Here is a 15,004-nt window from a genome sequence, read left to right as displayed (position 1 = left end):
GTCCCGGGAGGGTGGAGGGGGTTCCGGGAGGGTGGAGGGGGTCCCGGGGTGGGTGGGGTCCCGGGAGGTTGGAGGGGTCCCGGGGGGTTGGGGTTCCGGGAGGGTGGAGGGGTCCCGGGGGGTTGGGGTTCCGGGAGGGTGGAGGGGTTCCGGGAGGGTGGAGGGGGTCCCGGGGGGTTGGGGTTCCGGGAGGGTGGAGGGGTCCCGGGGGGTTGGGGTTCCGGGAGGGTGGAGGGGTTCCGGGAGGGTGGAGGGGGGTCCCGGGGGGTTGGGGTTCCGGGAGGGTGGAGGGGTCCCGGGGGGTTGGGGTTCCGGGAGGGTGGTGGGGTCCCGGGGGGGTGGGGTTCCGGGAGGGTGGTGGGGTCCCGGGGGGTTGGGGCTCCGGGAGGGCGGTGGGGTCCCGGGGGGGAGGGGTTCCGGGAGGGTCGAGGGGTCCTGGGAGAAGCGAAGGTTCTCAGGCAGGGGAGGGATGGCAGCCAGCAAGCTAAGTCGTGGGGGACGAGGCGGGGTGCGGGGGGAGGGGGGTTGCGGTTGTTTCGGGGAACCCAGAACAAGGGGACGTAATCTTAAAATTAGAGCGAGATCATTTAGGAGTGAAGTCAGGCAGCACCTCTTCACACAAAGATTAGTGGAAATCTGGAACTCTCTCACACAAAGGCTGGGGGTCAATTGAAAATTTCAGAACCGAGATTGATCGCTTTTTGTTGGGTAAAGGGATCAAGGGATACGGAGCAAAGGTGGGTCAGTGGAGTTGAGGGACAGATCAGCTGTGATCTGATTGAATAGCGGAGCAGGCTCGAGGGGCTGAATGGCCTCCTCCCCTTCCTATGTTCCTGTTCTATGGGGTGCCAGCCCATAATTTACTGTGCTGGACTGAATTGGTGGGATTTGCACTCACAACCTCGGTGATTGCGAGTCCAGTGTCAAAACCGTTCAGCTACCGTACCACGGCGAGACTGAGGTCGCTCCCGGGCTGCGATGGAGGAACAGAGCAGAAGCAGCAAGGCTCGGGGGCTGTAGTGAGGCAGCTCCCGGGATCTGAACACCGAGGAGCTGAAGTCCTGGTCGTACCGCACCAGCTCAGGTCTCCGCAGCCCTGAATCCCTGAGCGACAGGCTGATTCCAGGACAGCACCGTCGGGGAATCAGCAGCTCACCAGAACTCGGTCACGTCAAGCTGTGACCGATCCCAATCAGAGACACAGAGCATCCACGGCGAGGAATCGGCAGCTCCACCTGCCGTGGCTCAGTGGGCAGCGCTCGTAACTTGGAGTCAAAAGTTGGTGGGGTCAAATCCCACTCCAGATACTCGAGCACGGAATCGAGGCCGACACTACCAGTGCAGTACTGAGGGAGCGCTGCACTGTCGGCGGGGCAGTACTGAGGGAGCGCTGCACTGTCGGCGGGGCAGTACTGAGGGAGTGCTGCACTGTCGGAGGGGCAGTACTGAGGGAGCGCTGCACTGTCGGAGGTGCTGTACTGAGGGAGTGCTGCACTGTCGGAGGGGCAGTACTGAGGGAGCGCTGCACTGTCGGAGGTGCTGTACTGAGGGAGTGCTGCACTGTCGGAGGGGCAGTACTGAGGGAGCGCTGCACTGTCGGAGGTGCTGTACTGAGGGAGTGCTGCACTGTCGGAGGGGCAGTACTGAGGGAGTGCTGCACTGTCGGAGGGGCAGTACTGAGGGAGCGCTGCACTGTCGGTGGGGCAGTACTGAGGGAATGCCACACTGTCGGAGGGTCAGTACTGAGGGAGTGCTGCACTGTTGGAGGGGCAGTACGGAGGGAGCGCTGCACAGTGGGAGGGGCAGTACTGAGGGAGCGCTGCACTTTCGGAGGGGCAGTACTGAGGGAGCGCTGCACTGTCGGAGGGGCAGTACTGAGGGAGTGCTGCACTGTTGGAGGGGCAGTACGGAGGGAGCGCTGCACAGTGGGAGGGGCAGTACTGAGGGAGCGCTGCACTTTCGGAGGGGCAGTACTGAGGGAGCGCTGCACTGTCGGAGGGGCAGTACTGAGGGCGTGCTGCACTGTCGGAGGGGCAGTACTGATGGAGCGCTGCGCTGTCGGAGGGCCAGTACTGAGTGAGCGCCGCACTGTTGGAGGGGCAGTACTGAGGGAGCGCCGCACTGTCAGAGGTGCCGTCTTTCGGATGAGACATTAAACTGAGTCCCCATCTGCTCTCTCAGGAGAATGTAAAAGTTTCCGAAGAAGAGCAGGGGAGTTCTCCTAGACAATATTCATCCCTCAACCAACATCACTGAAACAGAAGATCTGGTCATTATCACATTGCTGTTTGCGGGAGCTTGCTGTGCACAAATTGGCTGCTGCGTTTCCTACATTACAACAGTGACAATACTTCAGAAGTGCTTCATTGGTTGTAAAGCGCTTTGGGACATCCTGAGGTTGTGAAAGATTCTGTCGAAATGCTGAAAGAAGCAGAGTGGAGACGAGGAGAATCTTTTTGACGCAGCGAGTTGTTGTGATCTGGAATGCGCTGCCTGAAAGATTCAATAGTAACTTTCAAAAGAAAATTGGATAAATAGTTGAAGGGGGAAATAAATTACAGGACTACGGGGAAAGAGCAGGGAGTGGGATTAGTTGGCGAGCTCTACCAAAGGGCCAGCATAGGACCGATGGGCCGAATGGCCTCCTTCTCTGCTCATTCTATGATTCTATGATCTTTCTTATATCCTGAGACACTTCAGTACCCCAGAGCTTCTCAAAGGTCAAGGGAGGTTGGTTCATTGGGTCTGCGGACATCTCCAACCAGCTCACAGACGCTACGACAGGAACCTTACGTTGACATTCCAGGTCTTCCATGTGCCAGGTGCCGTCGGGCAGGCAGCGGTAGAACTGGTATCCACTCGGCTCATAGCCTGAGAAACAAATGATCTCCAGCATCTCCGCAACATCGTACCTGGGTTTGGCCACCTGTAATGGAGACGGTATGTTAGTCTGCACTGCCCATCGATTGGCACCCCATCCACCACCTTAAACATTCACTCCCTCCACCACCGGTGCACCGTGGCTGCAGTGTGTACCATCTACAAGATGCACTGCAGCAACTCGCCAAGGCTTCTTCGGCAGCACCTCCCAAACCCGCAGCCTCTTCCACCTAGAAGGACAAGGGCAGCAGGCGCATGGGAACACCACCACCTCCAAGTTCCCCTCCAAGTCACACACTATCCTGACTTGGAAATATATCGGCCCTTCCTTCATCGTCGCTGGGTCAAAATCCTGGAACTCCCTCCCTAACAGCACTGTGGGAGCACCTTCACCACACGGACTGCAGCGGTTCAAGGAGGCGGCTCACCACCACCTTCTCAAGGGGCAACTAGGGATGGGCAATAAGTGCCGGCCTTGACAGCGACGCCCACATTCCATGAATGAATAAAAAAACACACACACCATAGGAACATGGCAATTTCCAGAAGAGAAAAGACTCGTCTCGATCCATCTAGTTTGCACCCTGGTGGTCGCCTGATGTGATAATGGAGTTGTTGACCAATCACAGCGATCAGTCTCTATCAGTGAGTCTACAACAGACCCAGACATGAGGCGAGGAAAACCCCCAGCGATGGAGAGCTTTGGGAACCAGTTTGATTCTACACAATGGGAATGTTTTTTTTTAATTCATTCTCTGGGTGTGGGCGTCGCTGGCAAGGCCGGCATTTATTGCCCATCCCCTAGTTGCCTTGAGAAGGTGGTGGTGAGCCACCAGGCTGATACCTGGGATGGCAGGAATGACGTATGAAGAGAGATTGGGTCGATTGGGCTTATACTCGCTGGAGTTTAGAAGAATGAGAGGGGATCTCATTGAAACTTATAAAATTCTAACAGGCCTGGACAGACTAGATGTAGGAAGGATGTTCCCGATGGTCGGGGAGTCCAGAACCAGGGGGCACAGTCTAAGGATAAGGGGTAAGCCATTTAGGACAGAGATGAGGAGGAATTTCTTCACCCAGAGAGTGGTGAACCTGTGGAATTCTCTACCACACAAGGCAGTAGAGGCCAATTCATTAAATATATTCAAGAAGGAGTTAGGTATATTTCTTAAGGCTAAAGGGATCAAGGGATATGGAGAGAAGGCAGGAACAGGGTACTGAATTTGTATGATCAGCCATGATCGCATTGAATGGCGGAACAGGCTCGAGGGGCTGAATGGCCTACTCCTGCTCCTATCTTCTATGTTTCTATGAGCCGCCTTCTTGAACCGCTGGTTTGCGGTTTGATACTAACTGAGGGTCTTGCTGGGCTAAGAGTCAACTGCGTTGGTGTGGGGCTGGAGTCACGTATAGGCCCAGACCGGGTAAGGACGGCAGGCTTCCTTCCCTAAAGGGCATCAGTGAACCAGATGGGTTTTTACGACGATCTGACAGTTTAATGCTCACTTTTACTGATCCCAGCTTTTCATTTCCCGATTTTGTTAAACGGAATTTTAATTCTCAAACTGCCGTGGTGAGATTTGAACGCATATTTTCTGGATTGTTAGTCGAGACCTCTGATTACAAATCCAGTAACATAGCCATTACACCTGGGGTTGTTTTCTCTGGGACAGAGGAGGCTGAGGGGAGATTTAACTGAGGTGTATAAAATTATGAGGGGCCTAGATAGAGTGGATAGGAAGGACCTATTTCCCTTAGCAGAGAGGTCAATAACCAGGGGGCAGAGATTTAAAGTAATTGGTCGGAGGATTAGAGGGGAGTTGAGGAGAACTTTTTTCACCCAGAGGGTGGTAGGGGTCTGGAACTCACTGCCTGAAAGGGTGGGAGAGGCAGAAACCCTCATCACATTTAAAAAGTACTTGGATATTCACTTGAAGTGCCGTAACCTACAGGGCTACGGACCAAGAGCCGGAAAGTGGGATTAGGCTGGAGAGCTCTTTGTCGGCCGGCACAGACACGATGGGCCAAATGGCCTCCTTCTATGCTGTAACTTTCTAGGATTCTATGGTACCACCGTACCCTTTACCGCCTGGGATTCTATGCAGTGGGAGAGAATGGACCGGATCCAATGGGAATTCAGTATTCGGCGGTGGCATTGCTGACAAAGGATTGGATTTCTTTCCACATTCAACCCATTTCCTGTGCGGTGTATTAGCTGTGGGAGAAATGGTTGCACTCTATCGAGAGAAGGTCACCTTACCCTCAGGAAGCCATTGAGTGGCAGCTTTGGTTTGGGACAGTACACAGTGCCATCACCGGGTTCAGGGTTCAAGGGATCCACGATCTCTCTCCTTTCCTCATCATCGTTAATGCAGAGCGTGCTTCTGGAGAAGGACCAGAGACAGAACCAGCTCAGTTCGAGTGTACCTTGCCCACGCTAACCACAGGCACACCTCCCTCTCAGCTCTGCGCTTTAGGACCAAGCATATCTTATTTTGAGTCAATTCGGTCTGGCTCAGTGTACAGAGATGCCTCTCCCACGCTGTCCACGCTCGCTGCTGAGATTCCCCATTCACCAGCTGAACTTGCTCTTTCTGGAGCACAGTTCCTGGCCATTTTCCATGTGGGGGAGTTGACAGGTTTGTTCCTGTCCCCTGGCTCAGGTGTAATGGGCCGAATGGCCTCCTGCTGACCTGTCATTTCTATGTCTGGGTCCACACTGCCCGGTGAGCAGGGGACGGGACACTGGGCCCATTTCCCCTCGAGTCACTGAGCCCAATTGCAGGCCCCAGCTGCTGGGACAGAGCGGGGATTGAACCTGGGATCTTGGTAGTCTGGGGGAGGGGAGGGGGCTCAGCTATTGGCTGAATGAACTCAGCCCGGCTATCAGTGAGGCCGCATGTTGTTTAAACCCAAACAAAACAGAGATCCCAATCTACCTCGTGAGCAGGGGGGCATGTAATGGTGACACCGGGCATGACTGGCATTGACCCCTCAAGGCCAGCCATGACCTCTAACCTGCTGCCCTCTCCTGACACGTTACAAGAGACACTGACCCCTGACCCCTGTCTCACTTCTGGCCTCCACACAGTGCGGGTAATTGTCACCTTCTGTGACGGGGCCGTAAACAGGCAGTCGATCACAGGCCCGATATAGAACGCTTGTCTTGCTCCCTATTTATTAATGCCATGGCCATCAGAATTCCCAATAACCATTCCCTCTTCCTGAGGCCCAAACACCCTCCTTCCCACTCCCTCAATCCTCACTGCGTTGAAATCCAGACACATTGCTCCACCTCTAGTCACGCATTCTGGTCCCAGGACCTCAGACCCGTGACCCACCCCCTCCTCCATCACTCTTCCATTCCCTCTACAATCCAGAGGCTTGCTGTCACCTATTGCGCCTTCTTGATGGTTTTCCCTCCAGCCTGGCTGGTGTCCTGCACTATGATCCTTGACCCGTGACCTAGGTTACCCAAGACCTGGCGGTATCTGATAATATCCATACCCATCACCAAACAGGGAGATGACACATTTTTGCTCTTCCTGCGGAGCGCCCTCACACGGCGTCCCCCCATCGCGGGGAGCGGGATTGTTGCACTGGCGAGTCCTTCTCCTTCGATGGGAAGCATTGCAGGAACTCCACATCGACCAACAGCTCCAGGAGCCATCCTGAGCCACTTCAGGAAGACACAAACACAAACACAGTCAGAGACACCATCCTGCACCAGGTCAGGGAAACACGCAGCACTCGCGGATGGACCTTTCTAATAATCAGCGCCTGTGGCCTATCTCTGTACGGGTACATCTGAGAAACATCCCCCTATAGCAGCCCAGCAACTGGGCTTGTCGAGGTGGTAATCTTTTTTAATTTATTTTTTTGTCTTGTTCATGGGCTGTGGGCGTCGCTGGCAAGGCCGGCATTTATTGTCCATCCCTAATTGCCCTTGAGAAGGTGGTGGTGAGCTGCCTTCTTGAATCGCTGCAGTCCGTGTGGTGAAGGTGCTCCCACAGTGCTGTTAGGGAGGGAGTTCCAGGATTTTGACCCAGCGACGATGAAGGAACGGCGATATATTTCCAAGTCAGGATGGTGTGTGACTTGGAGGGGAACTTGGAGGTGGTGGTGTTCCCATGCACCTGTTGCCCTTGTCCTTCTAGGTGGCAGAGGTCGCGGGTTTGGGAGGTGCTGTCGAAGGAGCCTTGGCAAGTTGCTGCAGTGCATCTTGTAGATGGTACACACTGCAGTCACGGTACGCCGGTGGTGGAGGGAGGGAGTGTTTAAGGTGGTGGATGGGGTGCCAATCAAGCGGGCTGCTTTGTCCTGGATGGTGTCGAGCTTCTTGAGTGTTGTTGGAGCTGCACTCATCCAGGCAAGTGGAGAGTATTTCATCACACTCCTTACTTGTGCCTTGTAGATGGTGGAAAGGCCTTGGGGAGTCAGGAGGTGAGACACTCGCCGCAGAATACCTAGCCTCTGGCCTGCTCTTGTTGCCACAGTATTTATGTGGCTGGTCCAGTTAAGTTTCTGGTCAATGGTGACCCCCAGGATGTTGATGGTGGGGGATTCGGCGATGGTAATGCCGTTGAATGTCAAGGGGAGGTGGTTAGACTCTCGCTTGTTGGAGATAGTCATTGCCTAGCACTTCTGTGGCGCGGATGTTACCTGCCACTTATGAGCCCAAGCCTGAACGTCGTCCAGGTCTTGTTGCATGCGGGCATGGACTGCTTCATTATCTGAGGAGTTGTGAATGGCACTGAACTCTGTGCATCAGCGAACATCCCCACTTCTGACCTTATGTTGGAGGGAAGGTCATTGATGAAGCAGCTGAAGATGGTTGGGCCTTGGACACTGCCCTGAGGAACTCCTGCAGCGATGTCCTGAGGATGTGATGATTCACCTTCAATCACCACAACCATCTTCCTTTGTGCTAGGTATGACTCCAGCCAGTGGAGAGTTTCCCCCCTGATTCCCATTGACTTCAGTTTTACTAGGGCTCCTTGATGCCACACTCGGTCAAATGCTGCCTTGATGTCAAGGGCAGTCACTCTCACCTCACCTCTGGAATTCAGCTCCTTTGCCCATGTTTGGACCAAGGCTGTAATGAGGTCGGGAGCCGAATGGTCTTGGTGGAACCCAAACTGGGCATCAGTGAGCAGGTTATTGGTGAGTAAGTGCCGCTTGATAGCACTGTCGATGACACCTTCCATCACTTTGCTGATGATTGAGAGTAGACTGATGGGGCGGTAATTCGCTGGGTTGGATTTGTCCTCCTTTGTGTGAACAGGACATACCTGGGCAGTTTTCCACATTGTCGGATAGATGCCAGTGTTGTAGCTGTACTGGAACAGCTTGGCTAGAGGTGTGGCTAGTTCTGGAGCACAAGTCTTCAGCACGATAGCTGGGATGTTGTCGGTGGCCCACAGCCTTTGCTGTATCCAGTGCACTCAGCTATTTCTTGATATCACGTGGAGTGAATCGAATTGGCTGAAGACTGGCTTCTGTGGTGGTGGGGACCTCAGGAGGAGGCCGATATGGATCATCCACTCGGCACTTCTGGCTGAAGATGGTTCCAAACGCTTCAGCCTTGTCTTTTGCACTCACGTGCTGGGCTCCACCATCATTGAGGGTGGGGATATTCATGGAGCCTCCTCCTCCTGTTAGTTGTTTAATGGTCCACCACCATTCATGACTGGTTGTGGCAGGACTGCAGAGCTTTGATCTGATCCGTTGATTGTGGGATCACTTTGCCCTGTCTATAGCATGCTGCTTCTGCTTTTTAGCATGCATGTAGTCCTGTGTTGCAGCTTCCCCAGGTTGGCACTTTTAGGTACGCCTGGTGCTGCTCCTGGCAACACTCCTCATTGAACCAGGGTTGGTCCCCTGGCTTGATGGTAATGGTAGAGTGAGGGATATGCCGGGCCATGAGGTTACAGATTGTGGTGGAATACAATTCTGCTGCTGCTGATGGCCCACAGCACCTCATGGATGCCCAGTTTTCAGCTGCTAGACCTGTTCTGAATCTATCCCATTTAGCACGGCGGTAGTGCCACACAACACAATGGAGGGTGTTCTCAGTGTGAAGACAGGACTTCGTCTCCACAATGACTGTGCGGTGGTCACTGTTACCAACGCTGTCATGGACAGATGCATCTGCGACAGGTAGATTGGTGAGGACGAGGTCAAGTAGGTTTTTCCCTCGTGTTGGTTCTCTCACCACCTGTCGCAGGCCCAGACTGGCAGTTATATCCTTCAGGACATAAGAACATAAGAACATAAGAAATAGGAGCAGGAGTAGGCCAATCGGCCCCTCGAACCTGCTCCACCATTCAATAAGATCATGGCTGATCTGATCCTAACCTCAAATCTTCTATCACTCTGCATCCACCCGAACCCATGTGATCTCCCGGGAGAGGCGAAAAACCAGATAAAGACCCAATGGCCAATTTGGGAGAAAAAAATCTGGGAAATTCCTCTCCGACCCATCTAGGCGATCAAAACTCTTCCAGGAGATCACTCTGTCCCTATATTTTCTACAGTACTTACCTTCTGTAAAGGCAATCTCCACCCTAGCCAGGAACAGGAATAAAACCATCTCCTGAAATCTAACACAGAATTAGAACACAGTAGGAGCAGAACCAGGCTACACGGCCCCTGGGCCCACTCCACTACCCACAGGGCCATGACCATTCCGAACCTAGACTCATGTCCAATTTCCTGCCCGCTCCCCGTAACCCTTAATTCCCTTTACTTCTAGGAAACTATCTATTTCTGTTTTAAATTTATTTAATGATGTAGCTTCCACAGCCTTCTGGGGCAGCAAATTCCACAAACCCACCACCCTCTGAGTGAAGAAGTTTCTCCTCATCTCAGTTTTGAAAGAGCAGCCCCTTATTTTAAGATTATGCCCCCTAGTTCTAGTTTCACCCTTCATTGGGAACATCCTCACCGCATCCACCCGATCAAGCCCCTTCACAATCTTATATGTTTCAATAAGATCGCCTCTCATTCTTCTGAACTCCAATGAGTAGAGTCCCAATCTACTCAACCTCTCCTCATATGACCACCCCCTCATCCCCGGGATTAACCGAGTGAACCTTCTTTGTACTGACTCGAGAGCAAGTATGTCTTTTCTTAAGTATGGACACCAAAACTGTATGCAGTATTCCAGGTGCGGTCTCACCAATACCTTGTACAACTGCAGCAATACCTCCCTGTTTTTATATTCCATCCCCCTAGCAATAAAAGCCAACATTCCATTGGCCTTCTTGATCACTTGCTGCACCTGCATATTAACTTTTTGAGTTTTGTGCACCAGGACCCCCAGATCCCTTTGTACTACAGTACTTTCCAGTTTCTTGCCATTAAGATAATAACTTGCTCTATGATTTTTCCTGCCAAAGTGCATAACCTCACACTTTCCAGTATTGTATTCCATCTGCCAAATCTCTGCCCACTTACTTAGCCTGTCTATGTAACTTTGCAGGTTTTTTATGTCCTCCTCACTCACTACTTTCCCTCCCATCTTTGTATCATCTGCAAACTTTGATATGTTACACTCAGTCCCCTCCTCCAAATCGTTAATATAGATTGTAAAGAGTTGGGGACCCAGCACTGACCCCTGCGGAACACCACTAGTTACTGATTGCCAGTCTGAGAATGAACCATTTGTCCCAACTCTCTGCTTTCTGTTAGAGAGCCAATCCTCCACCCACACCAGAATATTACCCCCAATCCCGTGACTTCCCCTTCATGAAACCATGCTGAGTTTGTCCTATTAAATTATGTTTATCCAAATGTCCCGTTACTGTCTCCTTAATAATGGACTCTAACATTTTACCAACCACAGATGTTAGACTAACAGGTCTATAGTTTCCAGCCTTCTGCCTACTACCCTTTTTAAATAAGGGTGTTACATTAGCAGTTTTCCAATCTGCCGGGCCAGCTCGGTCAGTAGTGGTGCTACCGAGCCACTCTTAGTGATGGACATTGAAGTCCCCCACCCAGAGTACATTCTGTGCCCTTGCTACCCTCAGTGCTTCTGCCAAGTGGTGTTCAACATGGAGGAGTACGGATTCATCAGCTGAGGGAGGGCAGTAGGTGGTAATCAGCAGGAGGTTTCCTTGCCCATGCTTGACCTGAAGCCATAACTTCATGGTGTCCAGAGTCAATGTTGAGGACTCTCAGGGCCTCTCCTTCCCGACTGTATTCCACTGTGCCACCATCCCTGGTGGGTCGACTATAAGTTGCGATTCTGTCTATGTCAGGCTGTTGTTTGACTAGTCTGTGGGACAGCTTTCCCAATTTTGGCACAAGTTCCCAGATGTTGGTGAGGAGGACTTTGCAGGGTTGACTGGGCTGGGTGTGCCGTTGTCGTGTCCGTAGCCAATGCCCTGGTTGATGCTGAGTGGTCCATCCGGTTTCATTCTTATTATTGTGTTTTATAGCGGTTTGTTACAACTGAGTGTCTCGCTGGGCCATTTCAGAGGACAGTTTAGAGTCAACCACATTGCTGTGGGTCTGGAGTCACATGTAGGCCAGACCGGGTAAGGACGGCAGATTTCCTTCCTAAAGGACATTAGTGAACCAGATGGGTTTTTACGACAATCCGATAGTTTGATGGTTACTATTGCTGGTAATAGTAATTATTCCAGATTTTTATTTTATTAACTGAATTTAAATTCCTAGCTGCCGGGTGGGATGTGAACTCACGTCTCTGGATCATTAGTTGAGGATTTGGATTACTAGCCCAGTGACATTACCACTACACTACCGTTCCCTGTATGGGGGAGGGTAGTGATGTGTTAGCGCAGTGTTGAAGGGTTTGACAAGGTGTTTACTTGAGTGGAAGTCTGATGTCCGCTGCTCACAGCTGTCTCCGTAGGTCCCAGCCTTGCAGATGCACTCACAGCTGTTATCCACCATCACTGTTTTGCCGTTATTGAGACATGGGGTGCACCGGCAGGGGTCGAAGTTCACCATGTAGTCCAGCATGGCTTGTTCCATGTTGCGACGTTTGGTGACCGCACAAGGTATTCCCGTCACCAATCCCAGAATGGGCCGGAGCTGCAGAATCAAATTACTGAGATAAATCAAGAGAGACTGAGAGAGAGAGACTGAGAGAGACTGAGATAGACTGAGAGACTGAGATAGACAGAGACTGAGATAGACAGAGACACTGAGATAGACAGAGAGAGAGAGACTGAGAGAGAGAGAGAGAGAGAGAGAGAGAGACTGAGATAGACTGAGAGAGATTGAGATAGACTGAGAGAGAGAGAGAGAGAGAGACTGAGGGACCTTGACAATGTACAGACTTCGTGAGCATAGCCTGGCCATCGAAAAAGGCAGACACAGGCTGCCTAGAGAGGACAGGCTGTGCTCTCACTGCAGTCAGGGAGAGATGGAGACAGAGATGCACTTCCTCACAACTTGTGGAAACTATCAGGACATAAGGGGTAATTTCTACCCAAAATTCATAAAAATATGCCCTGAATTCAAAAATTTGAATGACCACCAAAAACTCCCATATCTATTAAGGGAACAGAGAAAATGTGTAACATTAGCGGCAAACTATGTTACAGCTTGCCATAAGCAGAGGGACAACCAGTGACCAGTGAATCTAAGAAAAGACTATATGTATGTTATATGTGTGTATCTATATATATAAAGCGGCTCTTCTGTCTGTCTGTCCCGATGTCTGTCTGTCTGTCCGTTCTCTATACGTTTGAAAGTTACAGAGCGTACCGACGCGCGCGTCGCCTCAAAAGAAAGCTTGCGATTCCGGACATAGGCGTATTTACGTTTCGGCCGGACAAAAATCCCACCCGCGGTATCCCAAAAACGTTCAGCGTTCCGCTCATTATCATCTCATTAGCGACCGTGTGACGTCGAGGTCCACCAATCGGACGGCGGGTTCCTTCCTACAGTTGAGTGTCGAGTGACTCGACGATTGACCAATCCTACGCTTCGGTGACCTGACCGGTCGACCAATCGGTGCATGTGTGGGCGGGCCTTATCCTTCTGAACCGAGGTGAGTGGCCGCCATCTTGATTTTTCACAATTTTTTCCCCCACACTTTCTGTGTGTTAGGGAACTAAGGTAAATATTTCAATGATGTGTTAGGGAATTAAATAACAATTTAATAGGGGGGGGGAGAGCCTCGGGAAATCGCGGGGGGAGGAGAGCCTCGGGAAATCGCGGGGGGGGGAGAGCCTCGGGAAATCGCGGGGGGGGGAAGAGCCTCGGGAAATCGCGGGGGGGGGAGAGCCTCGGGAAATCGCGGGGGGGGGGGAGAGCCTCGGGAAATCACGGGGGGGGGAAGAGCCTCGGGAAATCGCGGGGGGGGGGCGAGCCTCGGGAAATCGCGGGGGGGGGAGAGCCTCGGGAAATCGCGGGGGGGAGCGAGCCTCGGGAAATCGCGGGGCGTTCGCGCCACCCGCACTGACCGCGCATGCGCCGCCCGCACTGACCGCGCATGCGCCGCCCGCACTGACCGCGCATGCGCCGCCCGCACTGACCGCGCATGCGCCGCCCGCACTGACCGCGCATGCGCCGCCCGCCCGCCCACAGCGGCCGTCCATCAGCCGCGTGATACGCGGGGTACCTCAGCTCCGGACCTCAGGCGCTAGGCAGGGGGAGGGGCCGGAGAGAGGGACAGAGGGGAGTGGGGGAGCGGGGGAGGCGAGGGGAGGGAGGGAGGGGAGGGGAGGGAGAGGAGGGGAGGGGAGGGAGGGGAGGGAGAGGAGGGGAGGGAGAGGAGGGGAGGGAGGGGAGGAGGGGAAGGGAGGGGAGGGGAGGGAGGGAGGGGAGGGGAGGGGAGGGGAGGGAGGGAGGGGAGGGGAGGGGAGGGGAGGGAGGGAGGGAGGGGAGGGGAGGGAGGGAGGGGAGGGGAGGGAGGGATAGGACAGGGAGAGGGAGAGGACATGACAGGGAGAGGGGGGACACACAGGGGCAGGGAGACCAAGCGCCCCAAAATTGCCCACTGACCGCGCATGCGCCGCCCGCCCGCCCACAGCGGTCGTCCAGTGAGTCAGAGATAGACTGAGAGAGAGAGAGACTGAGAGACGGAGATAGGGCTCATGGGGTTGGGGGTAATATAGCATGGATAGAGGATTGGTTAATGGACAGAAAACAGAGAGTAGGGATAAACGGGTCATTTTCAGGTTGGCAGGTTGTAACTAGTGCGGTGCCGCAAGGATCAGTGTTGGGGCCTCAGCTATTTACAATCTATATTAATGACCTAGATGAAGGGACCGAGTGTAATGTTTCCAAGTTTGCTGATGATACAAAGCTAGGTGGGACAGTAAGCTGTGAGGAGAACACAGAGTCTGCAAAGGGATATAGATAGACTGAGTGAGTGGGCAGTAAGGTGACAGATGGAGTATAATGTAGGGAAATGTGAGATTATTCACTTTGGTAGGGGTGCCAAGCTCGCCTGGGTGCCGGAATTACCGCTCCGGACGGAGCCGCTTGCGCCATCCCGATATTCAGTTTCAGCGCCCCAAACGGAAGCGCGGCGCTGCTCGAGGCGCCCCGCATCCCTCTTGGGGCGCTGCAACTGAATATCGCAGCGCAACGTGCCGCAGCGCCACACGCTGTGGCATGGTGCGCTGCGGTACTGCAGGCCTTCCTCCCCTTCTTAAAGGGGAGGGGCCTGCAGCAGCGCGATCGGCGATCGCGAGTGCCGGCAAAAGAGCCCGGCACCGAGGAGAAGTGCCGGGCTCTTGGGACAAAGCCGGCACAACGCGGGGGGGCACTCAGGAGGCCAGGGACGGCGGCGCGAGGAGGTGCTGGCAGGCAGCCATCAAAAAAAATGGCCGCCCCGCACCTCCCCTTTAATTAGCACCTCTACCGCCGCAGGTAGGCCCCCTGAACCGGTCGCGAATTGCGACTGGCATTCCAGCGGGGGCACTGCCAAATATCATGATCGGGGCGGCAGCGGGGCGCTGCGCACACCGATGACGTCATCGGTGGCGGCGCAGCGCTACAGGCTAACGTCGCAATTAATGCCCCGCTGAATTATGCGGGAGGCGTGGCCATTGGCGCTAAACCCACTAAGTGCCCTCTTTAGGCGCTAACTGGTGGCGCAGCCCACAGAATTTCTAGGCCAATATTTTTTAAATGGTGA

General features: G+C 53.6%; 1 protein-coding gene across 1 annotated transcript in view; it reads right to left on the bottom strand.

Annotated features, from left to right (window-relative positions):
- Nucleotides 1-15,004, bottom strand: part of LOC147123916 (complement component C6-like) — a 114,844-nt gene that overhangs the window by 24,260 nt on the left and 75,580 nt on the right. Inside the window, 4 exon segments of the mRNA XM_085965268.1 lie at nucleotides 2,794-2,926; nucleotides 5,141-5,264; nucleotides 6,388-6,559; nucleotides 11,718-11,943. Of these exon segments, the coding sequence (XP_085821394.1) occupies nucleotides 2,794-2,926; nucleotides 5,141-5,264; nucleotides 6,388-6,559; nucleotides 11,718-11,943 (655 nt within the window).

Source organism: Somniosus microcephalus, chromosome 1, assembly GCF_052327205.1.
Source record: "Somniosus microcephalus isolate GS21.2 chromosome 1, FLI_Smic_1.0, whole genome shotgun sequence".
Classification (NCBI taxonomy): Eukaryota; Metazoa; Chordata; class Chondrichthyes; order Squaliformes; family Somniosidae; genus Somniosus; species Somniosus microcephalus.
Note: the sequence above shows the minus strand (reverse complement) of the source record. Positions and strands in the feature narration are given on the sequence as shown.